A 14,963-nucleotide genomic window follows, 5' to 3' on the forward strand; every position below is an offset into this window, starting at 1 on the left:
TATCTGGGGTATTCTTTATTTCTTCAAAGAATATTGATCATTTGTATCTATCCTAGTCTTATATGTGTATTCGAAGACTGGACCCCTTGATATTCTATGCATGTTGTAGTTGTTTTGCATGAGATTCCTTTTTTCTGTTTCCTCTTTAATTTTGTTATTGCCATACAAAAATGCCACTTTTTTAAAAAGTTAATTTCCTATCCTGTTATTTATCCTATATCAGTTTCTTTACTGATTCTAAAGGGTTTTCTAAGAAAATCAAGTTAATGTTTTCAGCAGGTATTGATGTTGTTACTTCTTTGTCCACGTTTCTACCTTTAATTTCTTTCTTTTCCATTATTGCTGTTATCATTTTTAGAACTGTGTCAAACAATAGGCAAATAGGGATGTTTTTATTTTATTCATATTTAATGGGAAAGCTCCATATAATTCTACAGGTTTTTACTTCAGATATGTCTAATATAATAAAAAAAATCTTTTGATAGCTACATTTTGTGGATTTAAAAAAAATTCTGAGAGAGAGATATTACATATAGCTTGGAAGGGTTGAAAATAAAATGTATTGCTTTGGGGTAGGGTATTTATATGCCCAAAAGCATCATACAGAGTAAAATCCCTGAACCATAAAAAAGAAGTCAAAAGGGATTTATGAGAGTGAGATGGAAAAGAATCCTCAACTCATAACAAATATCAATCCAAATGCCTAAAGTGAATTTCTTTTTCCTTGACTTCTATTACTTGAGCAAGAGCTCATCTCTTTATTAACTTGCTGAGGCAACCTAATCAAGGTAAATGAAAAAAACAAAATAAAATAAAAAAACAGTGGTCGAGTGATGAAAAATATGACACATATGACCACATGCCGGTTAAAAAAAAAAGAATAAAAGACTAACATTGCATGTTTGAGGATCCTAAGATACTGTAACTATCTCTACCTCAAAAAGATCAAAGGAAAAGGATTCAGAAATATTAATTAGCAGCTCTTTTTGTGGTGGCAAAGAGTTGGACACAGAGGATGACTGGACAAGTTGTGGGATATGATTGGGACAGCATCTGACAGTGCTATAATAAATGATGCAGGAGACAGCTTTTTAAATGACTATATACATTTGTAATAGGTTTGGTATTTCTTTCCTTCTTACAAAGCAGAGTATATGGAACTGAAAATTTTTGTAAAAGATGGATTTAAAAAAATACTCACTGTGGCCCGTTTTCTGAGGAAGGCATCAGCTTCATCAACAAATAGCAAGAGGCTATAAATGAGAAGAAAATGAACATGAAGGAACCTGGGCAGAGAAGCAGCTTTGCGGTTCTGGGCAGAAGCCCAAAAGTATTGGGGTCACGGGGTCTTGATATGATATTTCCTAGGGATTCTATGGACAAGAAAGAATTGCTAGGAATCAGAAAGTTTTTCCTGCGAGAGGACAGAAAAATTTTTACCATTTATGGCATGTAAGACTGAAGGAGTACGAAAGCTCTTTTAAGTGTATTTATTAGATAATAAAGAAATACATCTTACAAAAAGGCACATGTTTTTAACATTTATTTTACTTCTAGCATTCAAGGAGTTTAAACCAAAAAGCACTTGATACATATCTGTAATCACATAATTTTATGAATCTAACAAAGAACAATGGAGAGTCCTTCATAGCCAGTTTTTACTTTGGAAGAGGTTTGGGTCATTTGAATCTAATAAATTAGAAAGAACTCCTGTCTAGACTCATGAACAATAAAATCTTGGTATAACAAAAGTCAGAGTAGAACAAAGAAATTCTAATATTAAAAAACATTAAAAAAAAAAAAAAGACTTCAAATCGAAAGCCTATCAATAATCTGTGTAAGATTGATCTTATTTCCCGACAAAGTATTCACATTTAATGGCTGTGAGAATCAGACCATAAACAATGCAATGGTTTAGTAACGCAAGAAGCTGCCAAGTTGGTGGAGATTGACAATAGACCAGGATAGCCCACATGCTGGTGTGTCTGAGCCCTTCCCAACTCAATACCTCATGCTGATGTGAAGGAAATATTGGGCCTCAAAGGCAAGCCAGCAGAATTTGCAGGGTTGAGTGAGTGAGGGGGCCTGATCACAAAATGCACAACCATCCCCTGAGGGACCAGCCCAGCAAAAGCTGATTCTACCATGGTTCATTTTTTAGCTACTACAGCAACGAGGAAGGCTCTTTGGGGAGACACAGAGGGACTGCCAGGGGCAGGAATACTCACAGCAGGGAAACCTGAGACTAGAGGCCCTACTAAGTCACTGAATACAGCAGGACTTACTTATTTAAAGGTCTACACACTTAAAAACAACACCTACCCTCAATTCCAAGAATAAAGTGGTGATCCTAATGCCTAATTGATTTAAGCAGCCTTGCCTGGAACAAGAGGCAGAAAGTTTTCAATATTCTTAAGTCACATCTTCTGATGAATGCAGATTAAGTATTGATAAAGAACCAGAACAAAGTTGTCAGAACCAATCAGAACATACATAAAACATCAATGAAATGAATTTGGATTTTTTTGCACAGGATCTAAAGATTGCAAATATAGAATGAGCACAGAGGCAGACCGTGCTGCATATGTGGACGAGATGATGGGCACTTCAACAAAAATTCCTCCTGTCCAAATGGTTCTGAGTTTACTCTTCCCAGCACTAAGCAGGCTCAGGGGGCCAGCTGAAATACCTCTCCCTGGAAAATCCAGGTATAAGTCAGATCCTAATAAAGATAACCAGTGGATAAGTAATACTTCAAAGCCACTTGTGTTTACACCCTGAAGCCCATATGTCAACGTAATAGGTCATGGGACTACATCTGCAAGGAGGGTACTACCTCCTTCCCACCTGGAACAGAGTCTGTCGTAGTCAGGGCCACTCACCCTCTGCGGCTGGTGTTGGCCCAGTCAAAGACCTTGTGCATGGCAGTCACCCCTTCTCGCCCCATGGGGGCAACATCACCACCAGTCATGATGGCATAGTCCATACCCGAATGCATGGCTAACTTCTACAGGTAAGAACAAAGTAAAAGGGGAGTTAGGCAGGAGACAGGATGGAGATGCCATCCTCAAAACACAAAATCAGGATGTACTGATTTAGCAGGTGAAAGAATTAGTAAAGACATTTCTATCACACAGATGAAGAAAAACTGCAGAAGAGGGATATCTTGGAATGTTTAAAGCATCAGCAACCATTTCTTCACTGTGTAATAAAATATACATAACCATCCTTCATATGTTCTTGAAAATTATTTATTTATTCTGCTGATTCACCACTAGGAATTTGGGCATTACCTCTTACTTGAAGTTATTTAAAAACAAAACTGTTTTAATTTTATTTCATAGGGATTTAAATTTTCTTGCTTGCAATCTTTATGACACGGCAAAGAGGTTACTAGAATGAATCCCTCAGGAGCTCTCTGAGCCCGTGGCAGCTTTACAACAGGGGCCCCTCCTCATTTCCCAAGGGAAAAATTCTCTGAACTTCCTTTATTTTCCGAAATATTAGTTTTGTAATTCTGTCCCCATAAAATGAAGGTTCTAATTCACAGGCTGGCAAGCTTCTCAAAGTATTTTTGTTAAAATAGGTGTACATATCCAAAAAGCAGTTTTAGTCATTTGCAAATAAGGTAAGAAAAGCATTATAAAAGAATAAACCATTACTCATGAATTCAATCTTCCTCTATCAGTCTAAGATTGTTGGGAGTTGTTTTTTTTTTTTTTTTTTTAAATATGAGGACCAATTTAAGCCAATCTACAGGATAAGATGAATTCAGATAAACACTGGATGTCTAAAGTAAAGAGAAATAAGAGATTTGACCATGAGTCAAATGAGACTAACAAAACTGGAAATGAGACTCCTTCTCAAAACTTTGTAAGCAGGTCCTGACAGATGGCAGAGAGGCATCCAATTGGAGGGATTATTTCCTTGCCATATGCTCAGTGGATGTAGCACTGAGCACTGAGGTAGGGAACCAGAGGAAACCTGGAAGAGTCCATCAAAACCTGACTTCATCTCCATCCTCCAAAATACCCACAAAACACCTATGACCTCTGAGCTAGCTGTGCCATCGCCCATAGAGAAGCAGCATTCAGCAGGTTCCAGCACATTTCCAGTTATGAGAGAGTGGTCAGAAAGACAAAGAGTATCTTCCCAATGGCTGGTAGTGTATATCACAGGTTTAGAAGACAGCATCCAAAGGACACATCATCTGATATGAAAGGGAGGGCCTAGCAAAAAGCCTCTCCCCTCCCCTTCCCCTGGGACAAAGGCTGAACTGAACTGGGGCAGCATAAACTGGGGAGTGTGAGAGACTCTGGCCTCCAAAGCTGACAAGACAAATGCCCTGCACTGTGGGGCTTCTGATGTGCCAGATCTCGACAGGTTTGTGTTTTTACCTTAGCAAAAAGTGTTTTCCCCGTGCCAGGGGGTCCATACATGAGGATATTCCTGTACAAGCTTTTGTTCTTTTTGGTGTTTCTTGTTGCTATGGCGATGTCCCTGACCCGTTCCTCCAGTTTTGGCTGCAGAAGGATGAAAAAGAAATCATTCAGGGGACAAGTCACACGCTCTTGTTTACAAGGGGAAGGAGCTGGTTCGAACTGAATCCCAGAGCAGTGAGCTGGCCTAAGTCTAGATGTTGCCTTTAAACTGAGGGCCTTTGGATGCTCTGTCCCCCAGCTTCTTAAACTATGGGTTGTGATCCCATATGGAGCTGTGTTGTGAAATTATGATTTACTATTGGTAAATTTGTATACCTATTTTATATACCTATATACCTGGGGTCAAGTAAAAATTTCTCTGATGAAAAGGAGTCATGAGATGTACAGCCTTCTGCCCTGTAGATAGACACTTCAATGGGAAAATGGGAATGTCTCATTGTTTTAGTTTATAGATCAGCCTCTCTGTCTGAGATTCAGTGAATTCTGGTTTTGTGATCCACAAAATGAATTATGTGGACATAACATTAAGAAGCTAAAGGCCTGAAAAATAAGAAAAGGGACAGAACGTAGGTTTGTGTAGACAATAATTGGGAATCATTGTCAGAAGAGCTTCCTTTCTTTCTTGGAAGTTCCAGAAATACCAGTTTTAACTATTGGACAGCTCATTAAACCATGGCCAGAAAGCTAATATTGAACAGATTATGAACATTAAAGGTCATTGTTAAATAAATATACCAGCAGAAAAGAGTGGTTAAATCTCAAAGAAGCAGTTATTGGATTTTTTACTCTTCTTTGAGAGCAGAAGAGAAAATAATTCAAACACAGTGAAGTGTGGAATCATTAATAAGAGAAGACTTGGAATATTTATGAAGTAGTAAAAAGGCCTGCTCAGAGCTTCAAGTAGCAAGGAAAATAGTGTATAGCCCAAGCAGTTACTTACACTGAGAACAACTCCTTCCAGAGCATCCTGAGGCTTACTTGCCAGACGCCTGCCAACCTGTGGAGAGAGAACCAGGATTGGAAAACTTGACTCAGGACATTCGTAGAAAGCAGTCAATTAAAGAATGGGAGTTTTGTGGGAGCCTCAACACGCCTTCTGCCTCTCTCAAAGCTATGAAATCATATTCTTATTATACAAGTAAGGGAGTTTACTTGGAAAGCTGGAGTTAATGACATAATGATGGACATAACTCTGAAGGATTTTTATAAGAACTAACACACAAGCAAAGCACAAAATATTAATTGTACATGCTTCCACCTGAACTAGGAAAGCAGCCATATTTTAGAATGGACAGAATCGTGTGCTGAACACAAAGGGGATGTTGGGGGAGGGAGAAGGGAGGTTAGCAGGAGGAAGTAAGGACTAGGGAGGGCGTACCTTGATTGGATGCTTCAGGGCCTCCAACACTGTAATTCGTGAGGTTTCTCTCACCAAGGAGGGCTTTCCTAACCGCGCTTCGATGTAGCGACCAGCGACTGCTGTAGCGTTCTTAGCTGTGTAAACACCAACGGCTAGCAGCGTCAATCCAGCCACCTGTGAAAATAACCGGGAGAAGACAAGGTCACCGCACCATGCCGGCACTCCCCTCCTTGCAGCACCTGTGGTAACCGCCTCAGTAATGCCAAATTCAGGAAAAGCTAAGATCACTTTTTGGTCCTTCAAACATCTTCATGTGACAACGAGAAAAAAAGGACAAAGATTTCTCTTCAGGATAGAATCTTACCTGTTATTTTAGCCTAGTAGGCCTGGTTAGGGAAGGAAGAAAAAATCCAAAAAAATGAAGGAAGGGAGAAGGCATCTCAGATTCTATCTATTAATTAACCCTAATTCTATTTGCTTTTAATAAATTTGGCTAGAACCTTGCCTATTTATAATGTGGCCAGTCACAAGACTGAACTCAATGAAATAAATAGGCCTTGGGCCCTTTACACACTGCCCAAGCTGGCTTCTTTTGACAAGCATAGAGTGAACCTCTCTCTATCAGGACTTTGTAAAGAAACCCCCAGACCCTTGGCTACTCAGTGAATGAGGTTTACAGAAGCACACTTCAAATCCAGTACAAAGCTATATAGGCCAGCCTGTACGGTAGCCATCCTGCTCTAGATCAAAAGACAAGCCAGGGGTCTCCGAATAAGAAGGCCAGAAGCCAACAGGGATGTGTTTAAATTAAATATCATTTAACCCAGGCCTGACAAAGACCTTCCACCATAAATGAGAATAAAGCATGGCAGCTCTTATGATCCTGTGTGCCTGTTACAAGAATGGACACATATGGAATCCCCAGCACTGACTGAGAAAGACCCAGAGCCTCCTCAATTTTAGGCCTGCACATGGCACAGGCATGAGAATTTCACACTATTGCTAGGATGGCTGCAGCCAAGTTTCTCAAAGCAGGTGACATGGAGAAAGAACTAAAATAGCAGAAGTAAGGAATTTGTTTCTAGGGCAGGATGTGCTATGAGCTCACCATGAAATGGCCCCCAAAGGGTAGGGAAAGGTTTTTCCCTTTCAACCCTGTCCGGCCGTGCTTTTTCCAGGCACCAAAATGAAAGAAAGGAAGAAATCCAATTTCCCCCCATTTCAAACTCACTAATCCTGAACACCCAGAGCCTACATTCCCAGAAGAAAACACAACCACAAAATCTTAAAAGATCTGATCAGTCACAACTGATTCAGAAAGCAAAAGTCCTCCTGTCACAGAGGATCGTGGACTAAAAGTCTCAACTTTCAAAACTGCACTTCATGACAGGTAAATAAATCTATTTCTATCACTGTTGCTTTCATTCATTCAGTTGGGTTTGACTTTTGTGACTTAATATTGTCCATGGGGTTCTGTTGACCAAAAAATACAGAAGTGATCTGCCATTTCCTTCTCCAGTTCCTTTTATGGCGATAAACGGTGAAATGCCTGGCTCAGGCTCACATAGCCAAGAAATATCCAACGTCAGACCTGAACTTAAATTTTCTTGACTCTGCGCCCCGTGCTCTCCCCACTGAGCTACCTAGCTTGCTCATTCCCTTCATCACCGGGCTTAAACTTGGTGAACTATCTCAATAACACCTGCCTCTCCCTCCCAAAAGATCCAAACTGAATACGTAATGGTAATGTTTCTCAAAATGTCACTTTTAACGTTTTCTGTAACTGTTTGAAATGCTGAGGAGACGCAGATGGAATCTCACTTCTCCAACGAAGGATAAGCTCATTCCATCCTCTTATCCCAAATCTGACAGCTCTCATACCTCCCATGTTAGAAGGGGCCCATTCATTCACCACTGGGTTTCCCAATTTGCTCAGTGGAGTAGGCAGGAAGCCAGTAGCTGTTAACCTATTCTAGGTTTTGGATGCACTTACTGTGTACAATCCTGAAGAAAAATGACTCATTTCTGGTACCATGAAACACACCTATGAGCCACAGAGGCATTTATTTCAAAGACTTTCTGCCTTTCTCTGCAGATGTTCCCACAAATCTATTGTCCTGTGGCCAACCTTGTAACCTCTCCCCCCTCATATCACAGAGAAGTGACTGTCCAGCCTCTGTCTGCAGACCTCCAAGGATGGAGACCTCAGTTCTTCCATTTTGGATTTTTCCTTCTTAGGAAGTTTTCCCTGGACATATGTCCTACAAGGTCCCAATTCTTACCCACTGCTTCTGGCTCCATCCCCACCCTACTCCACCCCCAGTCCTTGCTGAGGTCAGATGGAACAAGTCTGACTCCTTGTCCACAAACTGAAGACTCCTTTCTTGTCCTCCTGGGTTTTCTCATCACCAAGCTAAATGAACTTGCTTTCTTCAGCCCATTCCCATGCTGTGGTTACCAGGTACTTGCCAAGTTCTATCTGTACCTTTGCTTGGTGCCACTTCCCCAGAACCTAGTGATGCTGGACAGGGACCCTTCTCTCACTGCCCCACTCCCCCATTTCCAGTCCCCTTTTTGTGCGGCTGTAAGAGCCTTTAAGGGAGGAATTGTCTTTTGACATATTCTTCTTACCTGCCCCCTGTCCTCAGCATAATGTCTGGCCCATCCCAGGCCCTTAGTAAATATGGGCCTGAATGGAAGTCAAGGTCTTGCAGCACCCTGGACAGTTCTCTGGCTGCTCTCCAGCTGATCAATGCTGCTCAGCCCCTGAGCTTCCCGATTCCCAGCTGAGTTCTGAGGAAGGCAGGCTACAGGACAATCACCTGGCCTGTCACATTCTGCCACATCACACCATCAATTCACACTGAGCTCAAAGTGCACTGAACCTCCTGTTCTTTCTCCTTATTCTCGTCAAGGCCACTCTTTGTACCCAAAACTTGAGCAGCCTCAGCCTGGTGCTAGAATTAGCTGTAGAGGCCCTCTGGGGGCCTACCTGCTGGCCAGAGTGTAAATGATAGCTGCTCATACTCTCCAAATCTTGTGGAGCAGCACAGAATTTTCAGATGGAGCAAACCTGTGATTCTGACCCAATCATTAAGAGAGGGCAGTGCTGGATCCTAAGACGTCCACACACAATCCGTCATAGGATCAACGGATCAACCCCCAAGATCTATTCGGATAGATTCTATCTGGAAAAAGGCTAAATCTCACAGGGCCAGCAACCTTGGAATTTTCCATCTGATAACAATATCCCACCAAAGAAAGAATTGTGAATGAAAAGGAGAAAGGAGAAGAAAAATCTCATGGTATCTCACAGTTCAGTCTCTTCCTAAGAGCCCTTGGCTGTTTCAACAAGGCACATAAGCATGAGTGTGTTGAATCTGACATCTTGGCTAAAACTGAGCTAAAAATTAAGCCAGACTCTCTAGGAAACTCAAGAGAAACAATGTCAAGGGTCAGATCCAACAGGCATTGAGTGACCGAAACTAAAGCGTTTCTTAGGAGTGTCTAAGCTGCAAGACCTAGGAAAAGTAGAACTGGGGCAGGGAGAGGGAGAAGGGAAAGGAGGGGGAGAGAGATTCAGCTAGTTCTTTACAAAGGAAGGAGTGGGAGTGTGCAGAGGAGGGTGTGGATGTGGGAACTAAGAGCTCTTTCCTTAAAGGAGCCTGACACCTCCGTCACTTGTCTTTTCAAACCCAGCTACCTTTTCCCTTTCTGCTATGATGGGCTGCTGAGTCATCAGTTTTCTCACTTGCTCAGTAACTAAAAAGTATTTTAATTCCTAAAAGTGTCAATATGATAAGCTAAAAGGATGAAAAGGCAACATCGCCTCTGCTTAGCTACAGAGCTAACTCTACACACATAAAAGCAAAATCAGAATGAATCTCATTCTCTTCACAGGGCCCAAGAACCACAATTATTCCTGAAAGACTACCAGTACACGCTGGATAAGGCATGGTGATTCTTTAGATGCTAATAAAATTAACATAATTTCAATTTCATCCAAAGGCTACAATTAAGGACAATCAAGTTATCTCAGGTCTTTATTAGAAGCAGGAGAGAAAAACAGACATTTATAAAACATCATTCTTTTTTATGTTGAAAGAAAAAAAAAATCACTTGCTAATAAGATCTTATGCACTCATAGGTATCAGCACAGTGTGACTGAATCCAGATTCCTGCAATAAAATGCAAGTAAAAGTAAAATACTTCAAGCCATATGCTGATAAATGTTTAACAAGCGCTCTCTACTTTTAAGTTGAATCTTGTAAACATTTCTCCATCACTTCCTTAATTGTAGTCAATAAAGCAACAAATCAAACTCTGATCTGTGATATTTGCCAATTTCTGACATGTAAAATATTCATACAATAGACTCTTCGGAGTCAGGCTGAGCTGGCTCCACATCCCTGAAATACTCTAACCTCTAAATAGAAGAAGAGAACAACTCAATAGTAGTGTAACTTTCTGCATAAATCCAACTTAAGTACCAAAAGTTGGCTCTCAGTGTTATAAAGACAGGAAGCCATTTAATGCAAGTTTGCCTGCTGGGTATATATATATTAGCAAATCACAAAGTGGAGGTCCTATTTATACATTTATAAAAACACATTATCTGCCTGAAAGTATATATCACTATGAAGGGGAAGCGACCCTGTGATCTTCCAGGCTGAACTAGCACAAGACCTCTAACAATGGCCTTCCACTGCTCCAGGCTCCTGCTCTAATTCACAATCCCCCCTGCCATCTCACTTCGGAAGCCTTTCTCTAGCTCTCCCCCAGGTCTGAAATAGTTCTGCTCTCTACCAACTGGCTTCTTGCCAGACTCAGCTAAAATTTCCTTTTCTGCAGGATCCTCAATCAGTCAGTCCTTTCTTGTCTCCCCCTAGTGGAGATTGTGCCTTCCCCTGAAGATGAGTTCCCAGCACAAATGTGATTTGCATCCTGCTGTCTGCATGCCATTTACCCATTAGAATATGATTTCCTTGAGAATGAGGGCTGGTTTTTTTCTTCTCCTTTTGTATGCATTTCAAAAAACAATAAATTTTTGATAGCCAACTGATGGATGGAATGTGGATCCCAGAAGAACAAAAAAGAACTCTGCCTTCAACCCTACTAATGACAATAAGAAATAGGAATTATTGAGTTTTTAGTCTAGCACAGGATGGATAAGAGTTCTATTACATGGGCTGGGATCTCAAGATCAAAAGATTATCCTTCATAATAAAGGCTCAAATAAAAAGCTAGTTCCCTAATCATTCTTTAATGATTAATTTTTATAATTATGTATGTATAACATTATATATATTATACACAATTTATATTTAATATATAATAATTAATTTAATCATTCTTCCCTGATGTTCTTATGGGATATAGCTACTAATTAGCTATTAATTACAATTACAAAACTCCCTCATTAGGAGGGAAAGAGAATGTTGAGAGAAAAGTTCCCAGAGACCTAAGCAGCTTGGCTACTTCCTGGATACAGAGGACCTGCCAACCTCTTTAACTTAAAGACAATCTTTTAACTGGCCCCAATACCCATGTGGCATGAGTATTTGTCATGAGCAAATTAAAAGTTTCATAACCAGTGGAAAGCACAACTGAAGGAAAACTGGGCTTTCCCAATCACTATCCTATTTGTCAATTCCCTTGGCCAGATACCGGTGCTCAGGAACCTCTCTCCTCAGTTTACTGGGTCCTGGACCACACGCCTACTGTCCAGGGCTGTCACCAGGAGCTGTCAGATTAGCCTTGTCGGTGCAGAGGGATGTCACAAACACGGCACTGGACGATGTCAACAAATGAGCATGTGAAAACATCAATCCTTATTTCCTACTGTACAGAAGCATCACTCCATCATAGCCCAACAAACATGGAGACCACAGGTTTCTTTAAGACTAGCAGACCACTTTCCATAAAGTAATTAGGAATCATAGAACTAGAGTTGGAAAGAACTTCTGAGGCTATTCAGTCCAATACTTTCATTTTACAGAGAAGGAAACTGAGGTCCAGCTGAGACCATGACATTTTGCAGAGTGAGGTGAGCAGTTTGATACCTGCAGAGATGAGTTTTATAGCAGGGTGACATTTTATAGCTCTGGAGGAATTCAGCAACATCAGAGAACTTTTGGGACAAATTGGGGAGAGGATGCTCAAAGTCTAAAAAGTAAGAGGCAGGAGAAGATGGTGATATTAGCTGTAGTTATAAACATAATTGTAACATTTTATTAACTGATTTGGAAGTTTTGGGCAAAGGAGGAAGTTCCTAGAGGGCCGATGTTGATATTTATGAAACCTATAAACACTGGAAAGGGTAAAGCGGATATATGTGTGTGTGTGTGTGTCCAGTAAGTTAACAGTGCTTTACATTTGAGTCTCACAACAACTCTAGGAAGCAGATGCTATTGTCCCTGCCATTTTGCCAAAGAAGAAAGGCTGAAATGAAGTAATTTACCCAGGAGGCATACAACTAAGTGTCTCTGACAGGATCTGAATTCCTCACAGGAAAAATCCCAGAGCTTACGAAAGCATCTTGTGCAGGTTATGTTTGTCACACACGCTGCTAGAATCCTGGTCACATAAGTAGAAAGAAAGGAAAGCTCCCAGAAGATGGGGTGTCATTGCCCTCTCCGTTGTCCCTCTGTGGCTAAGCCAGGACAAAGGTGATACAAGACAGGCAGGCTTGGTCAGGCTCTCCATTTAAGTTACTGTGGAGCTTTCCCTCTCAGTTCTCTTCTGTGAGTGAGATAACAAGATTAGCTACAACCTTCAATCAGCAGTACATCCCCCTTGTCAAACAGGGATAACTGAACTAATAAGAGCCAGAGATCACAGGGACTTATCGGATCACTACAAATATCAGTTACTGGCTTTGGGTCTTTTCTGGATTAACCCACTAGCTTGATACCGTAACATCTATTTACACGGACAGAATTTGTACCTATGTGCACATGTGTGAGACACAGAGAGATCCCAGTGGAAGACTCTTATCGCCGGCCTCACCACGCTGTGGTCCATCAGCAGAGCATGCCACAAATTTCTTCCCCTGGGACAAGCCACAGTCTGCAATGTGTGAAATGCAGAACACCACCAATTCTGCATAAGTTCACCCTGGCTAATGAGGCATCCAGAGGACAAAAGAAGGCAAGTGTAACATCCGGATGCTAGAAGGACTTGGGTTAGATCTGTTCTAAGCCAGCTCTGTGTGAGCTTGTTGAGAGCTTTTAATTCTGACGCTAGATTTCTAGAAGGAGACTTGCAATACCTGGTGAAAGGGTCTCTCCTGCTCTCCTGACCCCCTCTGGATATCTCCCTGCAGGAACTTTTATGCCTGCTAGCTCTGGGTGTGAATCAGTAACAGGATCCCAGCAAGGCAGGTGCTGAGTCTATAGGAAGACAAGAGACTATTGTGGCATTCTGTGCCACAGGTCTCTTTGGTAAGCTCTGCCAGCTCCCCAGGGGAACAGAAAGACCCTCCTTTGTTTCAGAATGCTCAGCATCCAGGTGTAACCCCTGGCACCCACCTGGCATTTCAGAAAGGCTTACTGGATTGAGAGACAGATGCAGAAGGGGGGAAGAGCATGTTACTTTTTGCACTACAGGTGTTCCTGGAGGCCAACAAGAATCCTATGGGCAACAGCCATGCCAACTAAGAGGAAAGATTCTCCCTTCACTGACCATAGACCACAGCTCTATAATGGCAGACAGTTTAAGAAGCCAGCCAATGCAGCTGCTCTCTTTTGAAGATGAGCAAACTGGGGAAGACAGCCGGCATCAGAGCCAAAACTGACCCAGGCTGGAGACGGAGCACTCTGCACCAGACTATGCTTTCTTACCACAAATCCACCAGATTTTAAAAATAATTTTAAAACAATACAATGTGAAAAGCCATCCAGGGGACAAAACTTGTCCCATAATATCTTTTCTAATTTTGACCGTGTAAATCTATACACAATGGAACTTTTCCTCCATTAATGCATTGTTGGTGGAGTTGTTTAATGATCCAATCATTCTGGAGAGCAATCTGGAACCATGTCCAAAAGCCTATCAAACTCTGGATATCCTCTGACCCAGCAGGCTCACTACTGGGTCTGTATCCCAAGGAAATCATAAGATAGAGAAAGGGACCCACATGTGCAAAAATGTTTGAAGCAGTTCTTTGTGGTAGCAAAAGGACAAGCACTGAACAACAAGAAAAACAAGAGTGTGTAAACCAAAATGGAAATACTAGGTGAGAGATGAGGAACAAGAGAAATGAGAGATGGCGGCTATGGCAGGGCTCCTAGAAGGATTTGGGTGTGAAGGAAGTGCTTAAGAGGTAAAGGGGGAGGCAGTCTTGGAGCTGCCATGAGCACCACAGTGTTAGGCACAGTCCAACCTTCAGCAACACAACAAAGAAATGAAGTACAGGCATAGATGCCCCACTAGAGAACGGGCTAAAGAGGTACCCAGATACCCTCACCTCCATCCTCCCCAGATGCTGGACCTGGCTAATATTGACCAAGCACCTCATGGTTTGCAAAGCCCTTGACACCTACTATCCCCCATGATCCTCACAACAATTCTGGGAGGTAGAGAGGTGCTTATTATTTTCTGAACTCTACAAATGAGGAAACTGAGGTTGAGGGAGGTTGTGACTTGTTCAAGTGTTTGAAGCAGGATTTGAATCCAAGGGTCATTGACTTTAAGGGCTTTAGAGTGAAAAATTAAGAGAAAAATTATGAAGGTGGGGGCAACAATTGACCTATGTTGGGAAGTTAGAGAAAAGAAAAAGTACAAACGAACGCTTGGATCTTGGGGGAAGCAACTTTTTGGCTTCCAAGGAATGTTTGGTGGGGTCAATCCTCAGGTATGCATGATCCAGAAAAGGGAGGAGTGACTGCTCCAGGACACTGGGACAGCACCTGGGAACAATCAAGCCTTTCTGAGAATCTGTATCCAAGTCCCCAAACTCCCCAAAGTGTGTCAGAAAGGGCAGTCACTCCATCTTGTGAATTTGGTGATTCCAAAATTTCCTTGTAAAATTGCACATAGAAACATAGAAAGCTTTGCTAACTAAATCTTTAAAAGTTAGAAATTCAAGATTTTATTCCTGTTCCCTATCAAGGTCAAGGAATTTAGAAGATGTGCATCATTAACAGCTGGCTGAGAAGGTT

General features: G+C 41.5%; 1 protein-coding gene across 1 annotated transcript in view; it reads right to left on the minus strand.

The window, feature by feature from the left end:
- The window catches only part of LOC127556007 (ATPase family AAA domain-containing protein 3), a 54,394-nt gene that overhangs the window by 19,733 nt on the left and 19,698 nt on the right, over positions 1–14,963 (minus strand). The window contains exons 8-12 of the mRNA XM_051988820.1: positions 5,821–5,976; positions 5,383–5,439; positions 4,398–4,523; positions 2,883–3,007; positions 1,202–1,253 (exon numbers count right to left, since the gene is read on the minus strand). Coding sequence (XP_051844780.1) covers positions 1,202–1,253; positions 2,883–3,007; positions 4,398–4,523; positions 5,383–5,439; positions 5,821–5,976 — 516 coding nt within the window. The remainder of the gene's footprint in view (positions 1–1,201; positions 1,254–2,882; positions 3,008–4,397; positions 4,524–5,382; positions 5,440–5,820; positions 5,977–14,963) is intronic.

This window comes from Antechinus flavipes, chromosome 3 (genome assembly GCF_016432865.1).
Source record: "Antechinus flavipes isolate AdamAnt ecotype Samford, QLD, Australia chromosome 3, AdamAnt_v2, whole genome shotgun sequence".
Taxonomy (NCBI): Eukaryota; Metazoa; Chordata; class Mammalia; order Dasyuromorphia; family Dasyuridae; genus Antechinus; species Antechinus flavipes.